At 37.8% G+C, this 21,271-nt stretch overlaps 1 protein-coding gene across 1 annotated transcript; it reads left to right on the top strand.

Annotated features, from left to right (window-relative positions):
• The first annotated feature begins 480 nt into the window (after positions 1–480).
• Positions 481–21,100, top strand: RPF1 (ribosome production factor 1 homolog). Its single transcript, XM_524755.8, has 9 exons — positions 481–2,937; positions 4,381–4,437; positions 6,344–6,424; positions 13,079–13,174; positions 13,765–13,918; positions 18,815–18,897; positions 19,324–19,505; positions 19,686–19,812; positions 20,848–21,100. The coding sequence occupies exons 1-9, from the start codon at positions 2,710–2,712 to the stop codon at positions 20,887–20,889; spliced, it is 1,050 nt and encodes a 349-aa protein (XP_524755.2). The 5' UTR covers positions 481–2,709; the 3' UTR covers positions 20,890–21,100.
• Positions 21,101–21,271: the final 171 nt, after the last annotated feature.

The raw sequence follows: 21,271 nt of genomic DNA, 5'->3' as shown, positions 1-21,271 counted from the left end.
CAGGCATGAGCCACAGCCCCAGGACTACTCTTCCTTTTTGACTTGATTACCCCCCTTTAAATAAACTATATATGAAATTTTATGGTTTTGGTTTTTTTTGTTTTGTTTTGTTTTTGAGATGGAGTCTCAGTCTGTCACCCAGGCTGGAGTGCAATGGCACCATCTCGGCTCACTGCAACCTCCGCCTCCCAGGTTCAAGCGATTCTCCTGTCTCAGCCTCCTGAGTAGTTGAGATTACAGGCAACCGTCACCACACCCAGCTAATTTTTCTATTTTTAGTAGAGATGGGGTTTCACCATGTTGGCCAGGCTGGTCTCGAACTCCTGACCTCAAGTGATCCACCCACCTCAGCCTCCCAAAGTGCTGGGATTACAGGCATGAGCCACCATGTCCAGAGAAATTTTATGATTTACTGCAGCCAAATCTATATGTCAGTGATTTTAAAACTCAATGCTATTTTTTTCCTTTTTTTTTGTATTATATAACTTAAATCCAATTTTGGATCTAAACATAATGATTTTAAGTTTTTTAACAACAATTTTCAATTTGTGGTCTAATAGCAGGTTTGGATGGGGCTTGTGTTCTGGAAGACACAGTTTTGATGCTTTTAATCTCCTGCTGTTGTTAAATAGAACTTGAATGGGTGAAAAATGAAATGTGGACAAAAACATTGGATTCTCAAAACACTAAATATAGATATTGGTACAAAAAATTTGAAATTAAGGCAGATTCTGGAAAACTGACTCCTAACAGTAAATCAAAAGGGACTTTTTGTTGCTATTTGGAAAGCATTTTCATAAAATTAAAATGAAGAATACAGCAAATGTAACCACTAGGAAAATACTTTCTTCACTTGCCTTCCATGACATTCTACTCTCTTGATTTTCTCTTCTCCTTCTCCTTTGCTGGGTCCTCCTTTTCTTTCCATCTCTTCATGCAGGACTCCTCCAGGGTTCAGTCCTTGATCTTCTTTTTTCAGTTTTCTATCTACACTCATTCTAATGGTTTGAAATACTATCTATGTGCCAATTACTTCCAAAGTTTGATCTTTAGCCCACACCTCTCTGTCCTGCTGTAGAATCATACATCCCAACTGACTAGTTGACACCACCAATCAGATCACTAAAAAGTATCTCAAACTTAACATTTCCAAAACTGAAATCTTGATCTTACCTCTCAGATTTGTTCCATCTGAACTTTCCCGCATTTCACCTGATGGTAACTCCATCCTTTGAATCACTCAGGTCGAAAGTCTTGGAGTCATCCTTGACTCTTTCATGTCCTCCCTTCAGTTCCATCAGTAACTTTACCTTCCAGAAGAATCACTTCTCAACCACCTATACAAGACTTACCCTGGTTCAGGCCACTATCATTTCTTCCCTTCTTCCACACACCCTGCCCCTGCATAGGCTCTTCTCAAAAGAAGATTCTGAATGACGCTTTTACTTTATTTTTATTTATTTTTTTGAGAGGGTCTTACCCTCTCACCCAGGCTGGAATGCAGTGGCACCAACATGGCTCATTGCAACCTAGCCTTCCAGGCTCAGTGGATCCTACTGCCTCAGCCTCCTGAGTAGCTGGGACCACAGATGTACACCATGCCCAAACATATATATATATATTTTTTACTTTTTGTAGACATGGGGTCTCACAGTGTTGCCCAAGCTGGTCTTGAACTCCCGGGCTCAAGCAATCCTCCTGCCTTGGCCTCCCAAAGTGCTAAAATTACAGGCATGGGCCACTGCACCAGCCTGATACTTTGAAGATGTTAAGATCATACCATTCTTTTCCTCAAAATTCTATAAGAGATCTGCATCTCATATAAAATAAAAGCCAAAGTCCTTACAAAACCCTACACCACCTGTCCAATCGCAACACTTCTTGCCTTTCCTGGCTTGCTACTGACTAGGAGCATTGGAGCTGGCTGTTGGCTTTGCCAGGACAGCTTTTCTCCTTGATAACCAGCTTTTCTCAGATTAACAGCTCTTCCCTCAGATAACTGGTTTAGCCCATTACCTCCTTCAAATCTTGGCTCAATGTAACGTTTTCAATGAAGCCTACTCTGAGAATCCTATTTAAAATTGCAACGTACTTTGGGAGTCCAGGGCGGACAGATCACCTGAAATCAAGAGTACAAGACCAGCCTGGCCAACATGGTGAAACTCCATCTCTGCAAAAATACAAAAATTAGCCGGGCATGGTGGCACGTGTTTGTAGTCCCAGCTACTCAGGAGGAGGCGTTTGCAGTGATCGGAGATCGTGCCACTGCACTCCAGCCTGGGCACTAAAGCAAGGCTCCGTCTCAAAAAGATGAATGTCTCTTCATCTTCTTTTATCCTGTTCTATTTTTTTTCCATACCATGTCTTACTCTGTAGCTCACCATAATTTATTTGTATGCTCATTTTAGGTTTCCCTCAAGTAAAACGTAAACTAATCCAGGCACGGTTTTTGTTGTTGTTCCATTATTTTGAGGGCTGGGCACATAGATGCGCAAGGAGTGCCCAAACTCATCATCTCACCCTTTATACAGCTGGGCAAACTGCCTAAAGTTTCCTCAAGCCTCAGCTTTACTATTTTCTTGAATGGCTAAAACTCACAAAATACATCTAGCGTGAAAAACTTTGTGACCCCGGAAGTAAAAGGTTAAGGAAGGGGTTCACAGGAGAAGGCTATTTCCGTTTCCGTACGGAAGCAAAGGAGCCGACACCATGGCGAAAGCCGGCGATAAGAGCAGCAGCAGCGGGAAGAAAAGTCTAAAACGGAAAGCCGCTGCCGAAGAACTTCAGGAGGCTGCAGGCGCTGGGGATGGGGCGACGGAAAACGGGGTCCAACCCCCGAAAGCGGCTGCCTTTCCGCCAGGCTTTAGCATTTCGGAGATTAAAAACAAACAGCGGCGACACTTAATGTTCACGCGGTGGAAACAGCAGCAGCGGAAGGTACGCGAGAGGCGGGGGCTGCCGGGCGCTTGCGCGTTGTTCCTGACGCTTAGGGCGGTCGCGGGGCGCACATCTGTGGTTGTCTGCTGGTTTCAAAGTGTTCTCTGTGGCTCCGTGGGAAGGGTGGCGTCGCGGCCCACGTGTTCTGGCCCCCTCGCCCTAGTTTGGAGACTCTAGGTTCAGCCTTTTGCCTGACCGTCAAGGTGGAAGATTTTCTCGATAGGCTCTTTCCTAGGACGCTAGATTCACAAGGAAAGCTGTAAGGCCAGTTGGCTTAGTAGTGAAAACTACGCCCTCCTGGCCCAGAAGGCAAAAGTCTCAGCCCTTTGGTCCGTCTAGGTAGCGTTGGTTAATTTGCAGAATCTGAAATGGAGGCAATACGTAATAAATCCAAAATACTGCTTCTCTGGTTCCTGCAGCAGCTCCTTACCGAAATTAGTACTGTAAAGTTTCTGGTAATTGTATTTGTTCTTTTCAGCCTTATCCTTATACGTTTCTGGTAGGTAAACAAACTGAAACGTAAAGAGGTTTAAACGACTTGCCAAGGTCGCAGTGCCCATTTCTGGTTAAATTGCAATTGGAAGAAAACGTTTGCTTATTCTAGCACATCGTAGAAGTTCACACAATATTATTATTATGTGTCTGCCTCCTCTTACTGGCCCTTCTGAGGCCCGGGACTGGTTCTTACTCATGTTCAGTGTCAAGGTGCTGTTTCAATACATACAAGGGGCGTTTAACTCATTCTGGTATGCACGTATTGGGGAGGGATGTCCTGGAAGACTTATTGGAGCTATGATTTCTAATCTGAAACCTGGTGGATTGAGGATCAGTAGGTGCTGGGGAAAAAATATTTTTTATTTTGTCAAGCATTCTATCTAGAAATCTCCAGAAGAATATATAGACAATACAAATACAGATAATCTTAATCCACCTTGCAAACTCTTACTAAATTTTAGAAGTATATTTTGATTATAAAATATGTGAATAACTGGTGATGGTTTTATGGAAAACAACCTGAAAACTCAGCTCCCATTCCTATTTTTAGTGCTTTTCAAGAGAAGCAAGCAGCATAACCATGGTCGTCTTTAGGATGCAACCAGTTAGGCAAAACAAAACACAACGGAAACCATCACATTTTGTACTTTAATTAATTTGAGGCTTTATGGAAAAAGATTAAGCTGCTCAATTTTTAAATGTTCAAACTTGCCAGTTTAGATTTTTTTAAAGGATCAGGTCTTTGCTAAAGAACTCTTATTGATTGGCCAGCTCATTTGGCTTACAGTAATTTAGGTAGAAAACTCCATGTCCAGATGCTTATTTCAGTAGATTACAAAGACCGCCCAGTTCGAGTATTCATAGCATTAGTAATTTGTAGTTTCAGAATGTGTTTGTGATATAACTGGTTGTTTCTCAGTATTGTTCTCTTTTTTTTTAACCCTTTAGGAAAAGTTGGCAGCTAAGAAAAAACTTAAAAAAGAAAGAGAGGCTCTTGGCGATAAGGTAAATAAAATTTTTAGCTGTTTGCTTTCTATCTTACATTAGGGAATCCTTCCTGATATTTAAGTTGGACTACTTTCTTTTAAAATGTATTATTACATATTTCAGATGTATGAAGAAATACAAAAGTAATATAATAAACCTCTTTGTATCATTTACCCAGCTTAAGAAATAATGCATTAGCAAAGAATGTTGGAAGCCCCTCGTCTGCTTCATAATTGCTTTTCCCTCCGAAGATAACCACTCGTGAAATTTTTGATTATTTTTTCCATGCACTTCTTTTACCTTTACTATGTATGTTTGTGTACCTATACAGTAACACAGTGGTGGTATTTTGCATATAACTTTGTGTTTCAGAGGTCAACACCTCTCCCTGACTTTGGGAATGGGGAAGCTCCCCAGGTTAGGCCTGGAGCTTGGCTCTTGTCATGTGAAGCAAAGATTTTTGGTCGGGCAAGGCTGGGGAAGGACAGGACAGATCCTCTTCTGGAGTAGAGTGATAAGGGTGTGTTAAGCTTTAGAGCTTAACACACAGAGGATATGAACCTGTGAAAAGTGAGAATGGGGAGTGGGAGGACGGTGAGGATTATGGCAAAGAAAAGAGCAGATAATGCATCAAGAAAGAATTTGGCTGTATTTGTGGTACTCATAAGAACTGAAATCTTTATTGAAAAAATTTTTTAAACTACTAAATGCTCATACATTATTGCATAGCTAAGTTATTTTTATTTTTGGTGTATTTATAGTTACTCCTAGGTTATGATTTATTTTTGCAAAATTTTGAAAACATTCATGTCTCCGCCTCCCATTCAAGTAAGTTACCAAATAAGGGTGTTTGAGGAAGGGAAAAAAATGTAAAGACTGTGTACAAACTAAACACTCTACTATTTCATACATTCTTTGAATAGTATTAGGTTAAACCATAGAAAATTGTCAATAGTAGACTGTTTTGACCTGCAGTATCCTAGTATGTCAAGCATGTTAGTCTCTTTTTAACTCTTTTGTAGTCAGTCTATTACAGCAAATTGATGTTATGATCACCATTTGAAAATACCACCATTCTTGTTTTTTGAGATGAAAGATAACTTCTTAAAATTGCCTCCTTTAAAAAATGCTTAAAATGTAATATTTGTTTCATAGAGTAATAAATGCTAGTTTCAGTTTGTATTTTCTTCATAGCTCTGCTAGTGTACATATATTTTGAATTAGTTTTAATGTACTCTTACAATTCTGTGTTCTACTTCTTAGCAATTCATTTACACCATTTCTTCGTCTAAGCTGAGTATGCATGATTGCTGATCCTAACAGTATTCCATAATGTTGATGTACCGTAGTATGTTTAGTCATTACCTTGTTGAACATTTGCCCTGTTTGCTGTTTATTTGCATTATAAATAGGGATACTATGTATTTCTTTGTTAAAATTTCTCCCCCATTTACATTCCTGAACATAAATACCCCAAAGTAAAATTACTAGGTCAATGGATAACAACTACACTTTTGTTAAATATTTCTGAGTAGCTTCCCGAAAGTATTGGAACAAAGTCATGTACGGATGTCGCTTTGTTATTTTTTTCTTTTATTTTTCTCCTGTTTGATGTGTTTCCCCCTAGTAGATAATTATCTTGATCTCTATTTCTTCTCCTTGTTACTTCTGCACAGTTTTAAGCCTTTTCATTCAGTGTTGGCCATTCTTCTAGTATGTGTGTGTCTCTGCCCAGATTGTTAAAAAAAAAAAAAAAAAGCCTCTTATTCAATATTGTTATTAGAATTGATGTAGCAATAGAAGTAGATTGATATGAGGAACAGATTAAGTTTGGGGTTATTTGTAGCTTTCTGTTATTTTTTTCCAACCGTAATATAATTAATGTAAAATCCTTCTAAAATGTAATCCCTTCTCTTTTACTTAGGCTCCACCAAAGCCTGTACCCAAGACCATTGACAACCAGCGAGTGTATGATGAAACCACAGTAGACCCTAATGATGAAGAGGTAATGTTAGAAGTCTTAAATTAGTTTGAATGATCACATATAATTGATAAATTATATGTTTTTATGTTGATATTTAAAGTGCTGGCTGGCCAAGTTGCATAATGGACTGATTCAGCTAAAATGTTGGCATATTATCTTATTATTTGGTGTAGATTATTTCATAATTGAATTTCCCAATAATGCTATAGAAAAATTCTATAAAAATTCTAGGTAAACTTTTACATTTGTCATATAATCCCTGAATGGTATTTTGGAGGGGTTTTTTTTTGTTTTTGTTTTTGATTTTGTTGAGACAGAGTCTTGCTCTGTCACCCACGCTGGAGTGCAGTGGTGTGATCTCGGCTCACTGCACCCTCTGCCTCCCAGGTTCAAGCAATTCTTCTGCCTCAGCCTCCTGAGTAGATGGGATTACAGGCACCTGCCACCATGCCTGGCTAATTTTTGTATTTTTAGTAGAGATGGGGTTTCACCATGTTGGCCAGGCTGGTCTCGAACTGATCACAGGTGATCTGCCCGCCTTGGCCTCCAAAAGTGCTGGGATTACAGGCGTGAGCCACCGCGCCTGGCCTGGTGGTTTTAAAAGAATTCCTCGTACTATAGACTTTTTTAGTATTTGTTAGACATTTTGATACCTAAGAATAACATTTGATGCTATTTTTTGTATTCTCATAAATCTTAGTTTCAAGATAATCTTTCACTTTGCATATTCTCCTTAGATAGTTGGCAACAGTGCAGAAAAAGAAGCAAGATTTTAAAACTATATTTTTAAAAGTTTTGTAAAGGAAATTTGGTTTCGAATGTCTGTTTGCTTTGAAACAGTGCTGCTATCAACATTCTTTCTCATATCTCCTGGTATAGTCATACACTGATTTCTGTCATTCTTTAAGCAAATGTTTATGGATTTGCCTGCATCATACTGGGATCTGTTTTAGGGATTTGAGATCCATCAGTACACAGAATAGTCACACACATACACATACACACACACAACTTCTACCCACCCAGAGCTTACATTCTAGGAAGGGAGACAAACAGTAAACATAATGAAATAAATAAGTTAGACATATGTTAGCCAGTGATAGCTTACTAAAGGAAAATAGGATAAAGGAGATTCAGGACTACCTGGAGTAGAGAGGGTTTGCAATTTTATGTAAGTAAGGTGTTTGTGTGTGTATGCATTTTAATTTATTTTGACATTATTTCAGACTTAATAGAAAAGTAGGAATTTGTACATACCCTTCACCCAGACTTCCTAAATATTCCCTCTTAAATAAGAGTAAGTGGCAGACATGGCGCCCCTTTATTCCTATATATCTCATTTTGTTTTTTATGAGCACAGTTAGCAAAATCAGACATTGATATTGGTATTCAATATTATCTATTCTATAGATCTTACTCAGATGTCACTAGCTGTTCCAATAATGTCCTTTTTAGCAAAAAAAAAAAAGTCCCAGGTCATACATTCCATTGTAATTACTCTTTAACTTCCTTAAATTTAGAACAGTTCCTCAGTCGTTTGCTTTTTGTGACATTGAGATTTTTTGAATAGTATAGACCAGATATTCTATAGAATGTACCTTAATATGAGTTCGCCTGGGGTTTCCTCTGATTATATTCAGTTTATGTACTTTTGACAGAAATACAGGTTGAGTGTCCCTTGCCTGAAATGCCTGGGACCAGAAGTTTTTTTTGTTTTTTTTTTTCTCCGAGGTGGAGACTTGCTCTGTTACCCAGGCTGGAGTGCAGTGGCATGATCTCAGCTCACTGCAACCTCTGCCTCCCAGGTTCAAGCGATTCTCCTGCCTCAGCCTCCCAAGTAGCTAGGATTACAGGCACCCAGCTAATTTTTATATTTTTAGTAGAGACAGAGTTTCACCATGTTGGCCAGGTTGGTCTCAAACTCCTGAACTCGTGATCCACCTGCCTCAGCTTCCCAAAGTGCTGGGATTACGGGCGTGAGCCACCGCGCTTAGCCGGACCAGAAGTCTTTTTGGATTTCAGACTTTGGAATATTTGTGATAGATAATGAGGTATCTTGATGATTTGACCCAAGTCTGAACACAGCATTTATTTATGTTTCATATACATCTTATACACATAGCCTAAAGGTAACTTTTTTATTTTTGGAGATGGAGTCTTGCTCTGTTGCCCAGGCTGGAGTGCAGTGGCACAATCTCTGCTCACTGCAACCTCCACTTCCCTGGTTCAAGCAATTCTGCTGCCTCTGGAATAGCTGGGACTACAGGCTCACACCGCCACACCCAGCTAATTTTTTGTATTTTAGTAGAGACGGGGTATCACCATGTTGCCCAGGCTGGTCTTGAACCCCTGAGCTCAGGCAATCCTCCCACCTTGGCCTCCCAAAGTGTTAGGATTACAGGCATGAGCCACCCCACCTGGCGTAAAGGTAACTTTTATACAATATTTTTAATGATTTTGTGCATGACACAAACTTTTGACTGTGACCCCATCACATGAGGTGAGGTGTGGAATTCCCCACTTGTGGCGCCATGTTGGTGCTTTATCAAAAAGTTTTGAATTTGGGAATATTTCAGGTTTTGGGTGTTTTTGGATTAGGGAGGCTAACCTGTGCCATGAATATTATGTTAAGTCCTTTTTCAGTACTTCTTACCAAGAGTTACCTGATAATTTTCTCATACTGGTTATGTTTACCTTGATCACTTGGTTAAGGTGGTGCCTGCCAGGTTTCTCCACTCTGAATTTACTGTTTTTCCCTTTGTATGATAATTAGTAAGTATTTGGGGAGGAGATAACTTGAATGTTACTCCTCACCTTGCACTCATTGTAAATCATTTTTTCCAGTTTGATAAGTGAGAAATTGTATATCACTGTAGTTTTAATTTGCAGTTCTCATTTTGAATGAGGTTGAACATCTTTTCATATTTTTTTCCCCTTCATTGATTGATTGTGTCTCTTGCCCATTTTTCTACTGGGTAGTGATTTTATATAGGAAAGTCAGGGTAGGCTTTATTGAGAAATTGACCTTTTAGCAAAGACTTGAAGGATGTGAGGAAATTAGCCATCTTTGGGCAAAAAGAGCCCCAGAATGAGAGAACACCCAGTGCACAAGCTCCCAGGCAGGAGTGTATCGAATATGCTTTTTAAGAATAACAAGGAGGCCATTGTGACTGAAATCAAGCAAGGGAGAGAATTGTAGAAGAGGTCCTAGGAAAGTATGATGAAGAGGAAAGACCAGATCAGTGACTTTGTTGGCCGGTATGAGGACTTTGGTTTTATACTTAGTGAAATGAAGAGCCATTGGGTGGGTTAGAATAGAAGAATGATGTGGCCGGGCACAGTAGCTCACGCCTGTAATCCCAGCACTTTGGGAGGCCGAGACGGGTGGATCACGAAGTTAGGAGATTGAGACCATCCTGGCTAACATGGTGAAACCCCATCTCTACTAAAAATACAAAAAATTAGCCAGGTGTGGTGGCGGGCACCTGTAGTCCCAGCTACTCGGGAGGCTGAAGCAGGAGAATGGCGTGAACCCGGGAGGCGGAGCTTGCAGTGAGCCGAGATCGTGCCACTGCACTCCAGCATGGGCGACAGAGCGAGACTCCGTCTCAAAAAAAAAAAAAAAAAAGAATAGGAGAATGATGTGATCAGACTTAATTTTTAAAAGTAGTTGGCTGCTTTACTGAGAATGTAGCTGGAGAGGTAAGTAGAGAAAGGAAGCTACTAAACAAATCCAGGAAAGAAATGATGGGCTTTCATCATGACCTGGGCCAGGGTAGTTACAATGAAAGTGGTGAGAATTGATCTGATTCTAAATATTTTTTCCCCTGGGTATATTTTGAAATCAGAGCTGCTTCAATTTCCTGACAAATTGGATGCGGAATATGAGATAAACAGAGGATTCAGAGATGGTATTAAGGTTTTAGACTGAGCAAATTAGAAGGATGAAATGGTCATTGACTAGATGTGGAAGACTGAGTGAAGGAGATTTAAGGGGAAATCAAGAGTTCAGTTTTGCATATATTATGTTTGAGATGACTCAAGAGTTTTTAGAAGAGATGTCAAGCAGGTAGTTGGGATGTGAGCTTGGAATTCAGGAAAGAGGTCTTGACTGGAGATAAATTTGGGGGTAACAGGCATATCAAGGGTGTGTGTACATAAAGGTTTCCCTAGAATGTTTACCTACAGTAGGATAATTTTGAGTCATGGAATGTGTAAATGTTTAACTTTACATAATTGTACCAAAATATTTTTCAAAGTAGTGGTTGTATCATTTTATACTTTTGTGGTACAAGAGTAGTGTTCCTGCTCATCCACATTCTAACCAACTCATGGTATGTTCAGACTAATGATAAAAGGCTGTCTCATTGTGGTTTGAATTTGTATTTCCTTGTTTTCTAATGCTGAGCATCATTTAATATAAGTTGTTTTCTTTAGAGATAAGCCAGTTCATGTCTTTTGCCCAGTTTTCTATCATGTAGTATATTTTACGCATTTGTGGAACTTCTCTATATAATTTGGATACCAATTCTTCATACATATTAAAGAAATCTTCCAATTCATGAATTCTCTTTTTATTTTCTATGGTGTCTTTTGAGGACCAGGACCAGAAGTTCTTGATGTAGTTGAGTTTTTGAAAAATTAGCATTTAAAGCTTTTTATGTAATATTTAAGAAACTTTTCTCTTTCCTGTGATCATAAGTTCTTCTTTCCTTCTAAAATAATTAAAGAGTTGCCTCTCGTATTTATTTACTTAATTGTCAGGAATTGTTTTCTGTTTGGTGTGAGAATGGAAACCAGTTACTTTCCTTCCTGTCTCCCACCCCAACCTGTCCTTTTGCATATATATATTTTGAATTAGTTTTAATGTACTCTTACAATTCTGTGTTCTACTTCTTAACAGTTCATTTATATATAACCAGTTTATCCAGTACTGGTTATATATAACCAGTAGTTATATATTACCAGTAGTTATATTTTTGGAGTAGTGCAGCCTTTCCCCACAATGAATTGTAATGCCATGATATATATCAAATATCTATATATGCTTGGTCTTTTTCTGGGCTATTTGCTTGGTCAGTTTGTCACTGCATCATTACTTAATTATTTAGCTTCCTAATAAGGCTTCATATCTATAAGGGCAAAATGCTTCTTTCACTCCTGCCCCTAAATCCCCTCTCTTCAGATGTGTTTTGGCTTTTCCTAGGCCTTTGCTCCTCCATATAAATTATAAATGGCACTAAATCAGATCAATTTGGGGATACGTATGTATGTATATAATATATATTTCTTTACTTAGGTCTTCTTTAAATAGTGAAATGTATTTCATGTATTTCATAATTCTCTTCATGGAAGTTGACACATAAATCTTGCTAGAGCTATTCCTGGGTATCTTACAGTTTTTGTTGGTGTAAACTGCATGTCTTTGAAAATTGTTTTGTTAGCCAATTTATAAAAATGCAATGGATTTTTGAATAGTGATGTTCTAACCAGTAGCCTACCTAAATTCATTTCTAATTTGTTGGGATATCGTTTTCATTTTTCTGTTTAGATAACCATTTCTGCAAATGACAGTTTTCTTATTTTGACCCATTTTTCTCCCATTTTTGTGCCTGCTAGGACTTCTAGCCTAATGTCAAATAAATAGAAAAATCAATAGTGCCATCTTTGCCACGTTCCTGATTTTCAAAAGAATACTTCCAATGAGTCATCATTAATATTTGTGTCACTAGAGATAGATTATTATGAGTTAAGGGTTAAGTAAATTTTACTTATTCTTATGATTTTGTTTTGTTTGTCATGAATGAATGTAGAATGTTATTAGATGTTTTCTTTGCAAATATTGAGGTGATTATGTGGCTTTTCTCTTACTGCATTAAACATCATAACCAAATTGGATTTATTAATTCTTTGCTTAGAATTAATTATATCTGTGTTCATGAGTGAGACTACAGTAATGTCCACTTTTCGTTCCTAATATTATTTTATTTTGGCTTTTTCTCTTTTTTAAATCAGTTTTTACCAAGATATCTATTCTCTTAGTCTTTTCTGAGTACTTTCTTTTTTGATCCTGTTGAATCTTTGTTTTCTAGTTCATTTATATCTCCTTTTATCTTTATTATTTTCTTCTGCTTCCTTTGAGTTTATTCTGTATTTATTGATTTGCTCAATATATATTTTTTCTAATATGAGCAGGTATAGCCATAAAACTCTTTCAGACTACCACTTTTGGTATATTCCACAAATTTTAAAAGGTACTACTTTCATTAATGTTTAAATCTGAGTGTCTCTCAATGGAAGATTTGTCTTCTCGTAATATCATTAGTTTTTTTTGGTTCTTTTTTTGTTTGTTTGTTTTGTTTTTTTGTGGTTATTGTTTTTACTAACCAAGTTGATGAGGGAAATGAAAGTAGTTCAAGAGTAAACACATCTCAGTTTCTGCCCTGAAGTGATTTCTGACAATTTTATTCAGTTTTGTACTTGTATTTTACACAGGAGAAATCCACGCATCCATCCTCTTCATGTGTCCATTAACGTCAGTCCTTCCTAGTCTGTCTTTAAAGCCCCTATCAGCTAGGTACTCAGTGTCCAACAGTCCTGCTGACGCTACTTTTAGAATTCTGGCCCAGTAGAGTATTTATTTGATGTAAAATTATTCCTCTTCTCTGTTCTCAGGTTGCTTATGATGAAGCTACAGATGAATTTGCTTCTTACTTCAACAAACAGACTTCTCCCAAGATTCTCATCACAACATCAGATAGACCTCATGGGGTGAGCACATTGATTAATTTAGTTCTTGAATTCTTAATTTTCTTATTACTTCTATTTAAAGTACTCTGTTCAGAAGAGTTAAACCATTAGTTAATTGCCTTAAAGAATGCCTGTCACTAAGTAAATAAAACGTAGCTCTGGTAATATGATGTAGGTTTACTAAACATGATTCTTCAAGATAGGATTTCTCAACCTCAACATTGTTAACATTTTAGCTGGAGAATTCTTTGTTACGGTGAGCTATCCTGTTCATTACAGGATGTTTAGCAGCTTCCCTGGCCTCTATGCTTTAGGTGCCAGTAGCAACCACACACCACTACCACTACCATCAGTCATAACCATCAAAAATGTCTCTAGACATTGCCAAATGTGTCCTCTGATGGAGCAGAATCGCCCCTAATTGAGAACCACTGCTTTAGGATGATCAGCCTTTGATAAAAGAGGACACACTGTTCAAGTTTCATGCTTTCCTCAATGTTGCTTTCTATTAATCATAATAATAATTATTTCTTTCCTTATGAATATGTACCACATAAGATTTGTATTCTTTTTTGAAAACTATTCAAAATTTTTGTTATTTTGTTTTGCAGAGAACAGTACGACTCTGTGAACAGCTCTCCACAGTTATACCAAACTCACATGTTTATTACAGAAGAGGACTGGCTCTGAAAAAAATTATTCCACAGTGCATCGCAAGAGATTTCACAGACCTGATTGTTATTAATGAAGATCGTAAAACCCCAAGTATCCTTTTTTTTTTTTTTAAGGAGGTTTTCCTGTCCTCTCCCTCACCCCCCTTAAAAATATATTTAAAAGAATAAGGAAATATTGCCTATAACTTTCAGAAAATATTTTTTTATCAGAAAATTGTATCTCTTTCCAAGAGTCTATAAACTGATTTTTCCTTTGTATTCACCAAACATTTATCAGGCACATGCTACAGCCAAGAGATTGTTGTAACTCTTAGTAAAAGATGCAGAGATAAAACAAGAGACAACCAGGAAATTCATAGGTGGAGTAAATGGATATGTAAACTGACAAAATATAGTGTGGATGGTACAATTAAATAGAGAAATGCAGGATATAGTGGGGACCCTGTGACTGGTACAAAGTCTGCCCTGGGAGGAAGGACTTCCCATAGAAAGAGATGCTGAAGCTGGATCTAGATGGATGAGGGTGAAGGAGGGGAATAAGGCAGAGAAAAGCGCTCAGTGCAGAGGGACTACCATTTGGAAAGAGAGGAAGGAAAGGGCTGACCTAGTTGGGGATCTGCATATGGTTTGTTGTGGCTAGATTTTACATTGCCAGAGGTGGTATCACAGGATTAAGTTTTTGAGGTAGAGACTTGGGCCCATGTTATGTGTGTGTTCCAGTCTAAAACTTTTTCTGTGAGTCTCAGACCTGAGACGAATGTGTCACCTGAACCCAAGGTATTTTTTCCTGTTGAGATAAGAGATTTGATAAAGGATATCTAGGTTTGTTATTGTTGCTGTTTTATTTATTTATTGAATGATGGCTATGAGTTCAGTAACCTTAAAGATGACCAATTGAATGAGTCATCTTTATGATTTTTAATTTCATTAAAATAAAATTATAAAGAATTTGCAAAATAGGGACAAGACTTTCTGTGCTGCCAGAATAACATTTTATTTCTAATATCAGTGAACACTCTATTAGTGGTTTAAAAGGCTGTTTTTAAAAAAATCTAACTTTTATGACTAATTGTTATCAATATAACTTACTTTATCCACTTGTACTAGTAGCTTTCCAGAAACTACTATAACAAGCTTTGTAATGTGTTTTGTTGGCCATATTATAATTTGGCTTAACTGGATTAATGTACCAAAATATCTAAAATCTCTTGAATACTTAACTACTCCAGAAAAAAATTATTTTTAAGGTAGTTGCTGCCTCTTTTTCTTTTTTTAAACTGCCTCCACAAAGTGGCAAGGTCTGTTTTCCTCTTTTTATTTTTGGCAGTTAAAAAACAACTGTCATCACTTTGAGGCCACTAGTAACTCTGCTAAGAAGCAGGCATTCATCAATTCAATAAATGTTCTATCCCTATTTTATCAGGGTGTTTTATATAGTCACACAAATTTCACTTTTACCATCTATTGCCTTTAAAAAGTTTACATTTTCTGGCCGGATGCGGTGGCTCACACCTGTAGTCCCAGCACTTTGGGAGGCCTAGGCCAGCAGATTGCTTGAGGTCAGGAGTTTGAGACCAGCCTAGTCAACACGGCAAAATCCCATCTCTACTAAAAATACAAAAATTAGTTGGGCGTGTTGGTGCATGCCTGTAATCCCACCTACTTGGGAGGCTGATGCACTAGAATTACTTGAACCCGGGAGGCAAAGGTTGCCATGAGCAGAGATGGTGCCACTGCACTCCAGCCTGGGTGACAGGGCAAGACTCTGTCAAAAAAAAAAAAAAAAATGGTGATTCCTAGAGACTTAGCATGGGTTCAGGAATAAAAATCACAACTCCTAATGGTGACACATGGGGGGAAAGTTGAAAAAACCGGATTTAGCCTGTGGGAAAGTAGATTCTAGGAACATGGCGTCTTTCTAAAGACCATTGGAGGGGCTACTGTGTGGAAGAGTAGTGCTGAATGATGAAAGTTAAAGGGATATACTTTTTTGACTTATTCTAAAATAGAATTTCATCAGCTGTCTAAACTGTAGAAACCTAGTAGTGGCTTTGAGTTAGGGCAGCTGTGATATCAAATACAGATTCCATTATTTTCTAGTTTTGTGATTTTAGTCAAGTTTCTTAGCCACTCAATTTCCTCATTTTTTAAATGTGGGAAATAATACCTATCTTTAGAGTTCCCACAAAGATCACATTAAATGTGTTATGTTTATAAAGCATAGTGTCTGGCACATGGTAGGCATTTTAGTAAACGTGGTATAGTGAGAAGCATGTAAACTTTATCTGTACAGACCTATATCCTCTATTCATTATTTCTAAATGGGGAACTACTGGTATTTGAGGTAGGGTAATTATTTGTGCTACACTCTTGGCAACTTCCAAGATGGTTTGCATTCCTGGCCTTTGGATTCTAAATGCCAGTAACACCTCAGTCATACTGACAAACAAAATGCCTCTGTACATTTCCAAATGTGAGCAGCTGTCAGCAGAGGGCTTAAGCTAGGTGCAGTCCCACCGTGGTTGAGATCTGCAGTTGCCTTAGTCTGATTTACTTAGGCTAATTTACTTGACCCTCTTCAGCCTCTTTTCCTCATTACTGAAATAGGCATGATGACTCCCGTTTTATGTGATTTGTGTTAGGGATTAGCAGTAATGTAAATAAAGCCTCTTGCACAATGCAGGTACGTGGGAAAAGAAGTTATTTAGAAACTGGTAAGTTTGGGTTTTGTACTTTGCTTTTGACACAGACCACAATTTAGTGGGAATGTTCTAGAAAGGATTTAAGCCTTGATTTGGGCGTTGGAAGAAATGACTTTTATATCTCCTAGACCCCTTAATAAATACTTTTGGCTGTATTTCATGAAGTTTAGCCTGTGGTGAATCTTTTAAAATGATAGAATTCAAACGTTTGCTGATAATCTGATGCATGGTAGGCACTACTATCAAAAAAAAAAAAAAAAAAAAAAAAAGATCTGCCTGCAGTCCCAGCACTTTGGGAGGCTAAGGCAGGTGGATCACTTGAGACCAGCCTGGGCAACATGGCAAAATCCTTTCTCTACAAAAATTAGCTGGGCATGATGCCTGTAGTCCCATTTACTTGGGAGGTTGAGGTGGGAGGATTGCTTGAGCCCGAGAGGCTGAGGCTGCAGTGACCCATGGTCGTGCCATTGCACTTCAGCCTGGGCTGCAGAGCGAGACCATCTCAAAAAAAAAAACAAAAGAAAAAAATTCCCATCCCTACCTAAGTTTTAACAGATTAGTTGGGAAGAAAGGTGTTTTCCTAACTCAAATAAGTGATGAGTGCTGTGGTAACATAACTGAGAAGATTTAGATCTTAATTCTGACTACATAAAAAGGTGACATTTGAAGTAGACCATAATAGATGAGTAAAACGTTGCAGGTATTCAAAATAGCAGAAGCAAAAAATGCATGCTAGGATTCACATATATAGTACATAAGACTGTGAGTGCCTACCAGTTAGGAAACAGGCTTGATGTGGGCATAGGGTAAATAGGTTGAAAAGGTAATTTGTGGCCACATTATGAGTCTGATACTAATGTCTTTTTTCTGTAGATGAGTCTGTGATGAGAGTAGTATGAAATTAGCTACAGCTGTCAAGACTGTGAGGTATCTAGTTTGTTTTTCACTTAGCATGTGAGAAACTATGGTACAGATATAATGAAACAGCTGAGTCCCATAGCTGGTTACTTATAGAACCAAGGCCTAAGTCCAGACTTGATTTTACAATCTGCATTAGGAGATGTACTTGAGATGGTGAGAAAAAGGTCAGAACAACCACAATACTACCTTAATAATCTAGGTGGAAAATCTTGAGGACCTCACTAAGACAGTAAGGGTAAAGAGGATGCTAAGTGAGAACTTCTGAAGGTAAAAGCAGTTAAGATTTGGTGGGAGAGGGAGAAGTTGAAGATACCATAGCTTCTAATCTGGAGGAATGAGTGTTGATGCCATTGTAAAAAGATGGCAACATCTGCTTTGAAAGATACATATTAAATGCAGATAGACTTGAAACCATCTGATTCTGGCCTATTAAGGTGTTGAATCAGATGAAATGTGTTTGAAAATTTCTCCTAAACTAGAAAAGCATAATACAAAGTGAAAGCCCTGTCCATTGTCATTAATATGCCTGCTTGTAATGCCATTAAGCAATAGCCAAGAATTACTCATGAAAAGTAAAGGTGTTTCAAGTGAAGGTCAGATTGTGCCACAAACTTGAAGAATATTATATAGGTAGCAACCTTAGTTTGCAGCACCCAGGACTTCTAGAGTCCTTGGGCTGCTAGTCCTGCTGGTTGTAGGTAGGTGATCTCACATTTCATTTGTAGTTTAGCGTGTCTAGCATAATTCTCAGTTCATGGGAAATGACAGTCAGTGAATGGCTATTAATTGGTTCGTTGATTATAATTTGGGGTACAGTAATCCTAAGTAAGGGGTGATCTCTTGCAAAATACTAATAACCTTAATTTCATAGAAGAAAGTTTAGGAGTCTGGTCTCATGGGATGTTATTCAAAGTTGACAGCATATCGTGACCATACAAATGTATAAAAGTGACATTTTGGGGTTATACATCTTTAGAACATGGAGGTAAACTCATACTCTATTTGCAGTGTTACATGATTGTAGAATCACATCCTATTTTACTCCTGAGAGTAGTGGTCAATTAAATAGCTTTTTTTCACCTACTTTAGTTTAGGGTACCTTAAGATACCCTATTGAGCGTGATTAACTATTATATTGTAAAAAGAGAAAAAAAGGACTACTCTAGGTTAGTCTATATTCTTGAAAGATTTTGACTGATTTTGAGCTTTTGATATGGTAGGAAAATGTCACTTCAGAGGAATATGTACATCTGCCTATTCACTTGGGTAGATTTTAGGGGCCTTTGGATGTAGAGGACCAGTTATTTAAACAATTAGATTTAGATTACAGAGTTCAATGTGTTTTTCTTAACTTTTATGAACAGATGGACTTATTTTGAGTCACTTGCCAAATGGCCCAACTGCTCATTTTAAAATGAGCAGTGTTCGTCTTCGTAAAGAAATTAAGGTAAGTTTTATACATTTCTTTGATTGGCATTGATCTCTTCACAATATTTATTTGATTAATAGATGCTGTATCTTATAGCTCTAATTTATTTTAATAATGGCATTTGTTCTCCTGATTAGAGCAGTTTTTAATCCATCAGTTCTCTTGGGAGACTGTGGTTAAGTTACAGCCGGCAGGCAATAGTCTTCATTACTATGAAACACGTTGATTTTCTAATAGGATTTTTTTGTTGTTGCATTCAGTGCATATTAAAATAATTTTAGATACATCTTATTTCATGGGCTTGATAAGCCATCTGTGGTAGTTTGTCACTAAAAGATACATTTTGCAAATTTGTCATGTAAATTTTGATACTTGAAATTGCATTGGGACGTATTGCCAATTAGCTTAGCCCATTGTGATATTTATTTTTCATTATTTTTCTAGAGAAGAGGCAAGGACCCCACTGAACACATACCTGAAATAATTCTGAATAATTTTACAACACGGCTGGGTCATTCAATTGGACGTATGTTTGCATCTCTCTTTCCTCATAATCCTCAATTTATCGGAAGGCAGGTTGCCACATTCCACAATCAACGGGATTATATATTCTTCAGATTTCACAGGTGAGGAAGGTAAACTCATTGAACTTTGATTTCAATTATGAAATATATTTTCAACATGAACTAATTTTCCAACATATTATAGCAAGTATCATACAAGATAAAATGAATTATCTTTTGAACCCTGTCATAATATTAAACAATAGCTCATTCAGACTAATTTAACTCTTTTTGTCTTTGAAGATACATATTCAGGAGTGAAAAGAAAGTGGGAATTCAGGAACTTGGACCACGTTTTACCTTAAAATTAAGGTCTCTTCAGAAAGGAACCTTTGATTCTAAATATGGAGAGTATGAATGGGTCCATAAGGTATGTGCTTATTGTTTAAAAAGACTAATTTTTAAAGTATGGGATAAGAGGGTGGGAAGAGAGAGAGCATCAGGAATAGCTAATGGATGCTGGGCTTAATACCTAGGTGATGAAATGATCTGTGCAGCAAACCACTATAGCACGTTTACCTATGTAACAAACCTGTACATCCTGCACATATACCCTTGAACTAAAAAAAAAAAAGATACAATATCTGGGTCTGGTGATTAACCTTGGCTCATCTGAAGTATAAACATTAGTGGTTCTCAAAGCGGGACCAGCACCATTACCTAGGAACCTATTAGGAATGAAAATTCTTTGGCCCGCAGACCTACTCGATCAGCAATTTAGGGGGTGGGGCCCAGCAGCATTCTGCTTATAAGCCTGTGTTATATGTGACTCTACTACACGTTTCTTGAGAGCTATCGATAGTTTTCTTAGAAGTTTGGAGATCATCATCTTAAATCATAAATGAAAACTTTTTTGTTGTTGTTTTTTTTTGAGACGAGTCTCAGCTTTGTTGCCCAGGCTGGAGTGCAGGGGCGCCATCTCGACTCACTGCAACCTCCGCCTCCCGGGTTCAAGCTATTCTGCCTCAGCCTCCCAAGTAGCTGGGATTACAAGTGTGCACCACCACACCGGCTAATCTTTTCTATTTTTAGTAGAGAAGGGGTTTCCCCGTGTTAGCCAGGATGGTCTTGATCTCCTGACCTCATGATCTGCCTGCCTCGGCCTCCCAAAGTGCTGGGATTACAGGTGTGAGCCACTGTGCATGGCCTAAAACATCCTTTTCTATCTAGTATAAGCAGTACTTCACTTAGTAACATTTTATTTTAAAATCACACACACAGTAACTGCCAACATCTTTTATATTAGACCGAAGACTGACTATTTGGGGTCTCGTACAAACCCGGTTTTTCAGCGCTAGTGTTACTTATGAAGATCTAGGGACGTTAACTTTTACTATCTTACCTGAATTGTTAATTATATTTTTGTTTTGTTTTCTTCCTCCACTCCCTTGCTTTCCACTTTCAGCCCCGGGAAATGGATACAAGTAGAAGAAAATTCCATTTATAAAGTACTGAGAGAATAATATTGGATTTTGCTGAACAGGCCTATCTTGAACTTTGGTAAATTATTTTTGCCAGAATACTCTTTTCAAAATGGCATTTGCTGATTTCATAAACCTTTCACGTCTGGACGAATTACCAAATGCCATGAATTGCCACTGTGTGTTTATGTAGAAAATACAAATAAAAGTTATTTTGATGGCTTAGGTTTCCTTAAACTTAGTTCTCTTGTTTTTGGGTAACTGTGAATAATTAAGTTGGAATCAAGATTCAGATTAACTTTCCTATTTGCATAGAACACGAGAGGAATAAAATGGTTGGTAAATATTGGCTAACCCTTGATTTTTATACCAGATTAATCTTGGATTCCCAGTGTCTGGCACAGTTTT

Source organism: Pan troglodytes, chromosome 1 (assembly GCF_028858775.2).
Source record: "Pan troglodytes isolate AG18354 chromosome 1, NHGRI_mPanTro3-v2.0_pri, whole genome shotgun sequence".
Classification (NCBI taxonomy): domain Eukaryota; kingdom Metazoa; phylum Chordata; class Mammalia; order Primates; family Hominidae; genus Pan; species Pan troglodytes.
This window is presented reverse-complemented; position numbering and strand designations above follow the sequence as displayed.

What these genes read in the sequence shown, in the direction of transcription:
- RPF1 (XM_524755.8), top strand. Translation starts at nt 2,710, where the DNA reads ATGGCGAAAGCCGGCGATAAGAGCAGCAGCAGCGGGAAGAAAAGTCTA. An exon ending in GGAAACAGCAGCAGCGGAAG is followed by an intron (nt 2,938 to 4,380) that starts GTACGCGAGAGG and finishes TTAACCCTTTAG; the next exon opens with GAAAAGTTGGCAGCTAAGAA. An exon ending in TGAAGATCGTAAAACCCCAA is followed by an intron (nt 13,919 to 18,814) that starts GTATCCTTTTTT and finishes TTTTATGAACAG; the next exon opens with ATGGACTTATTTTGAGTCAC.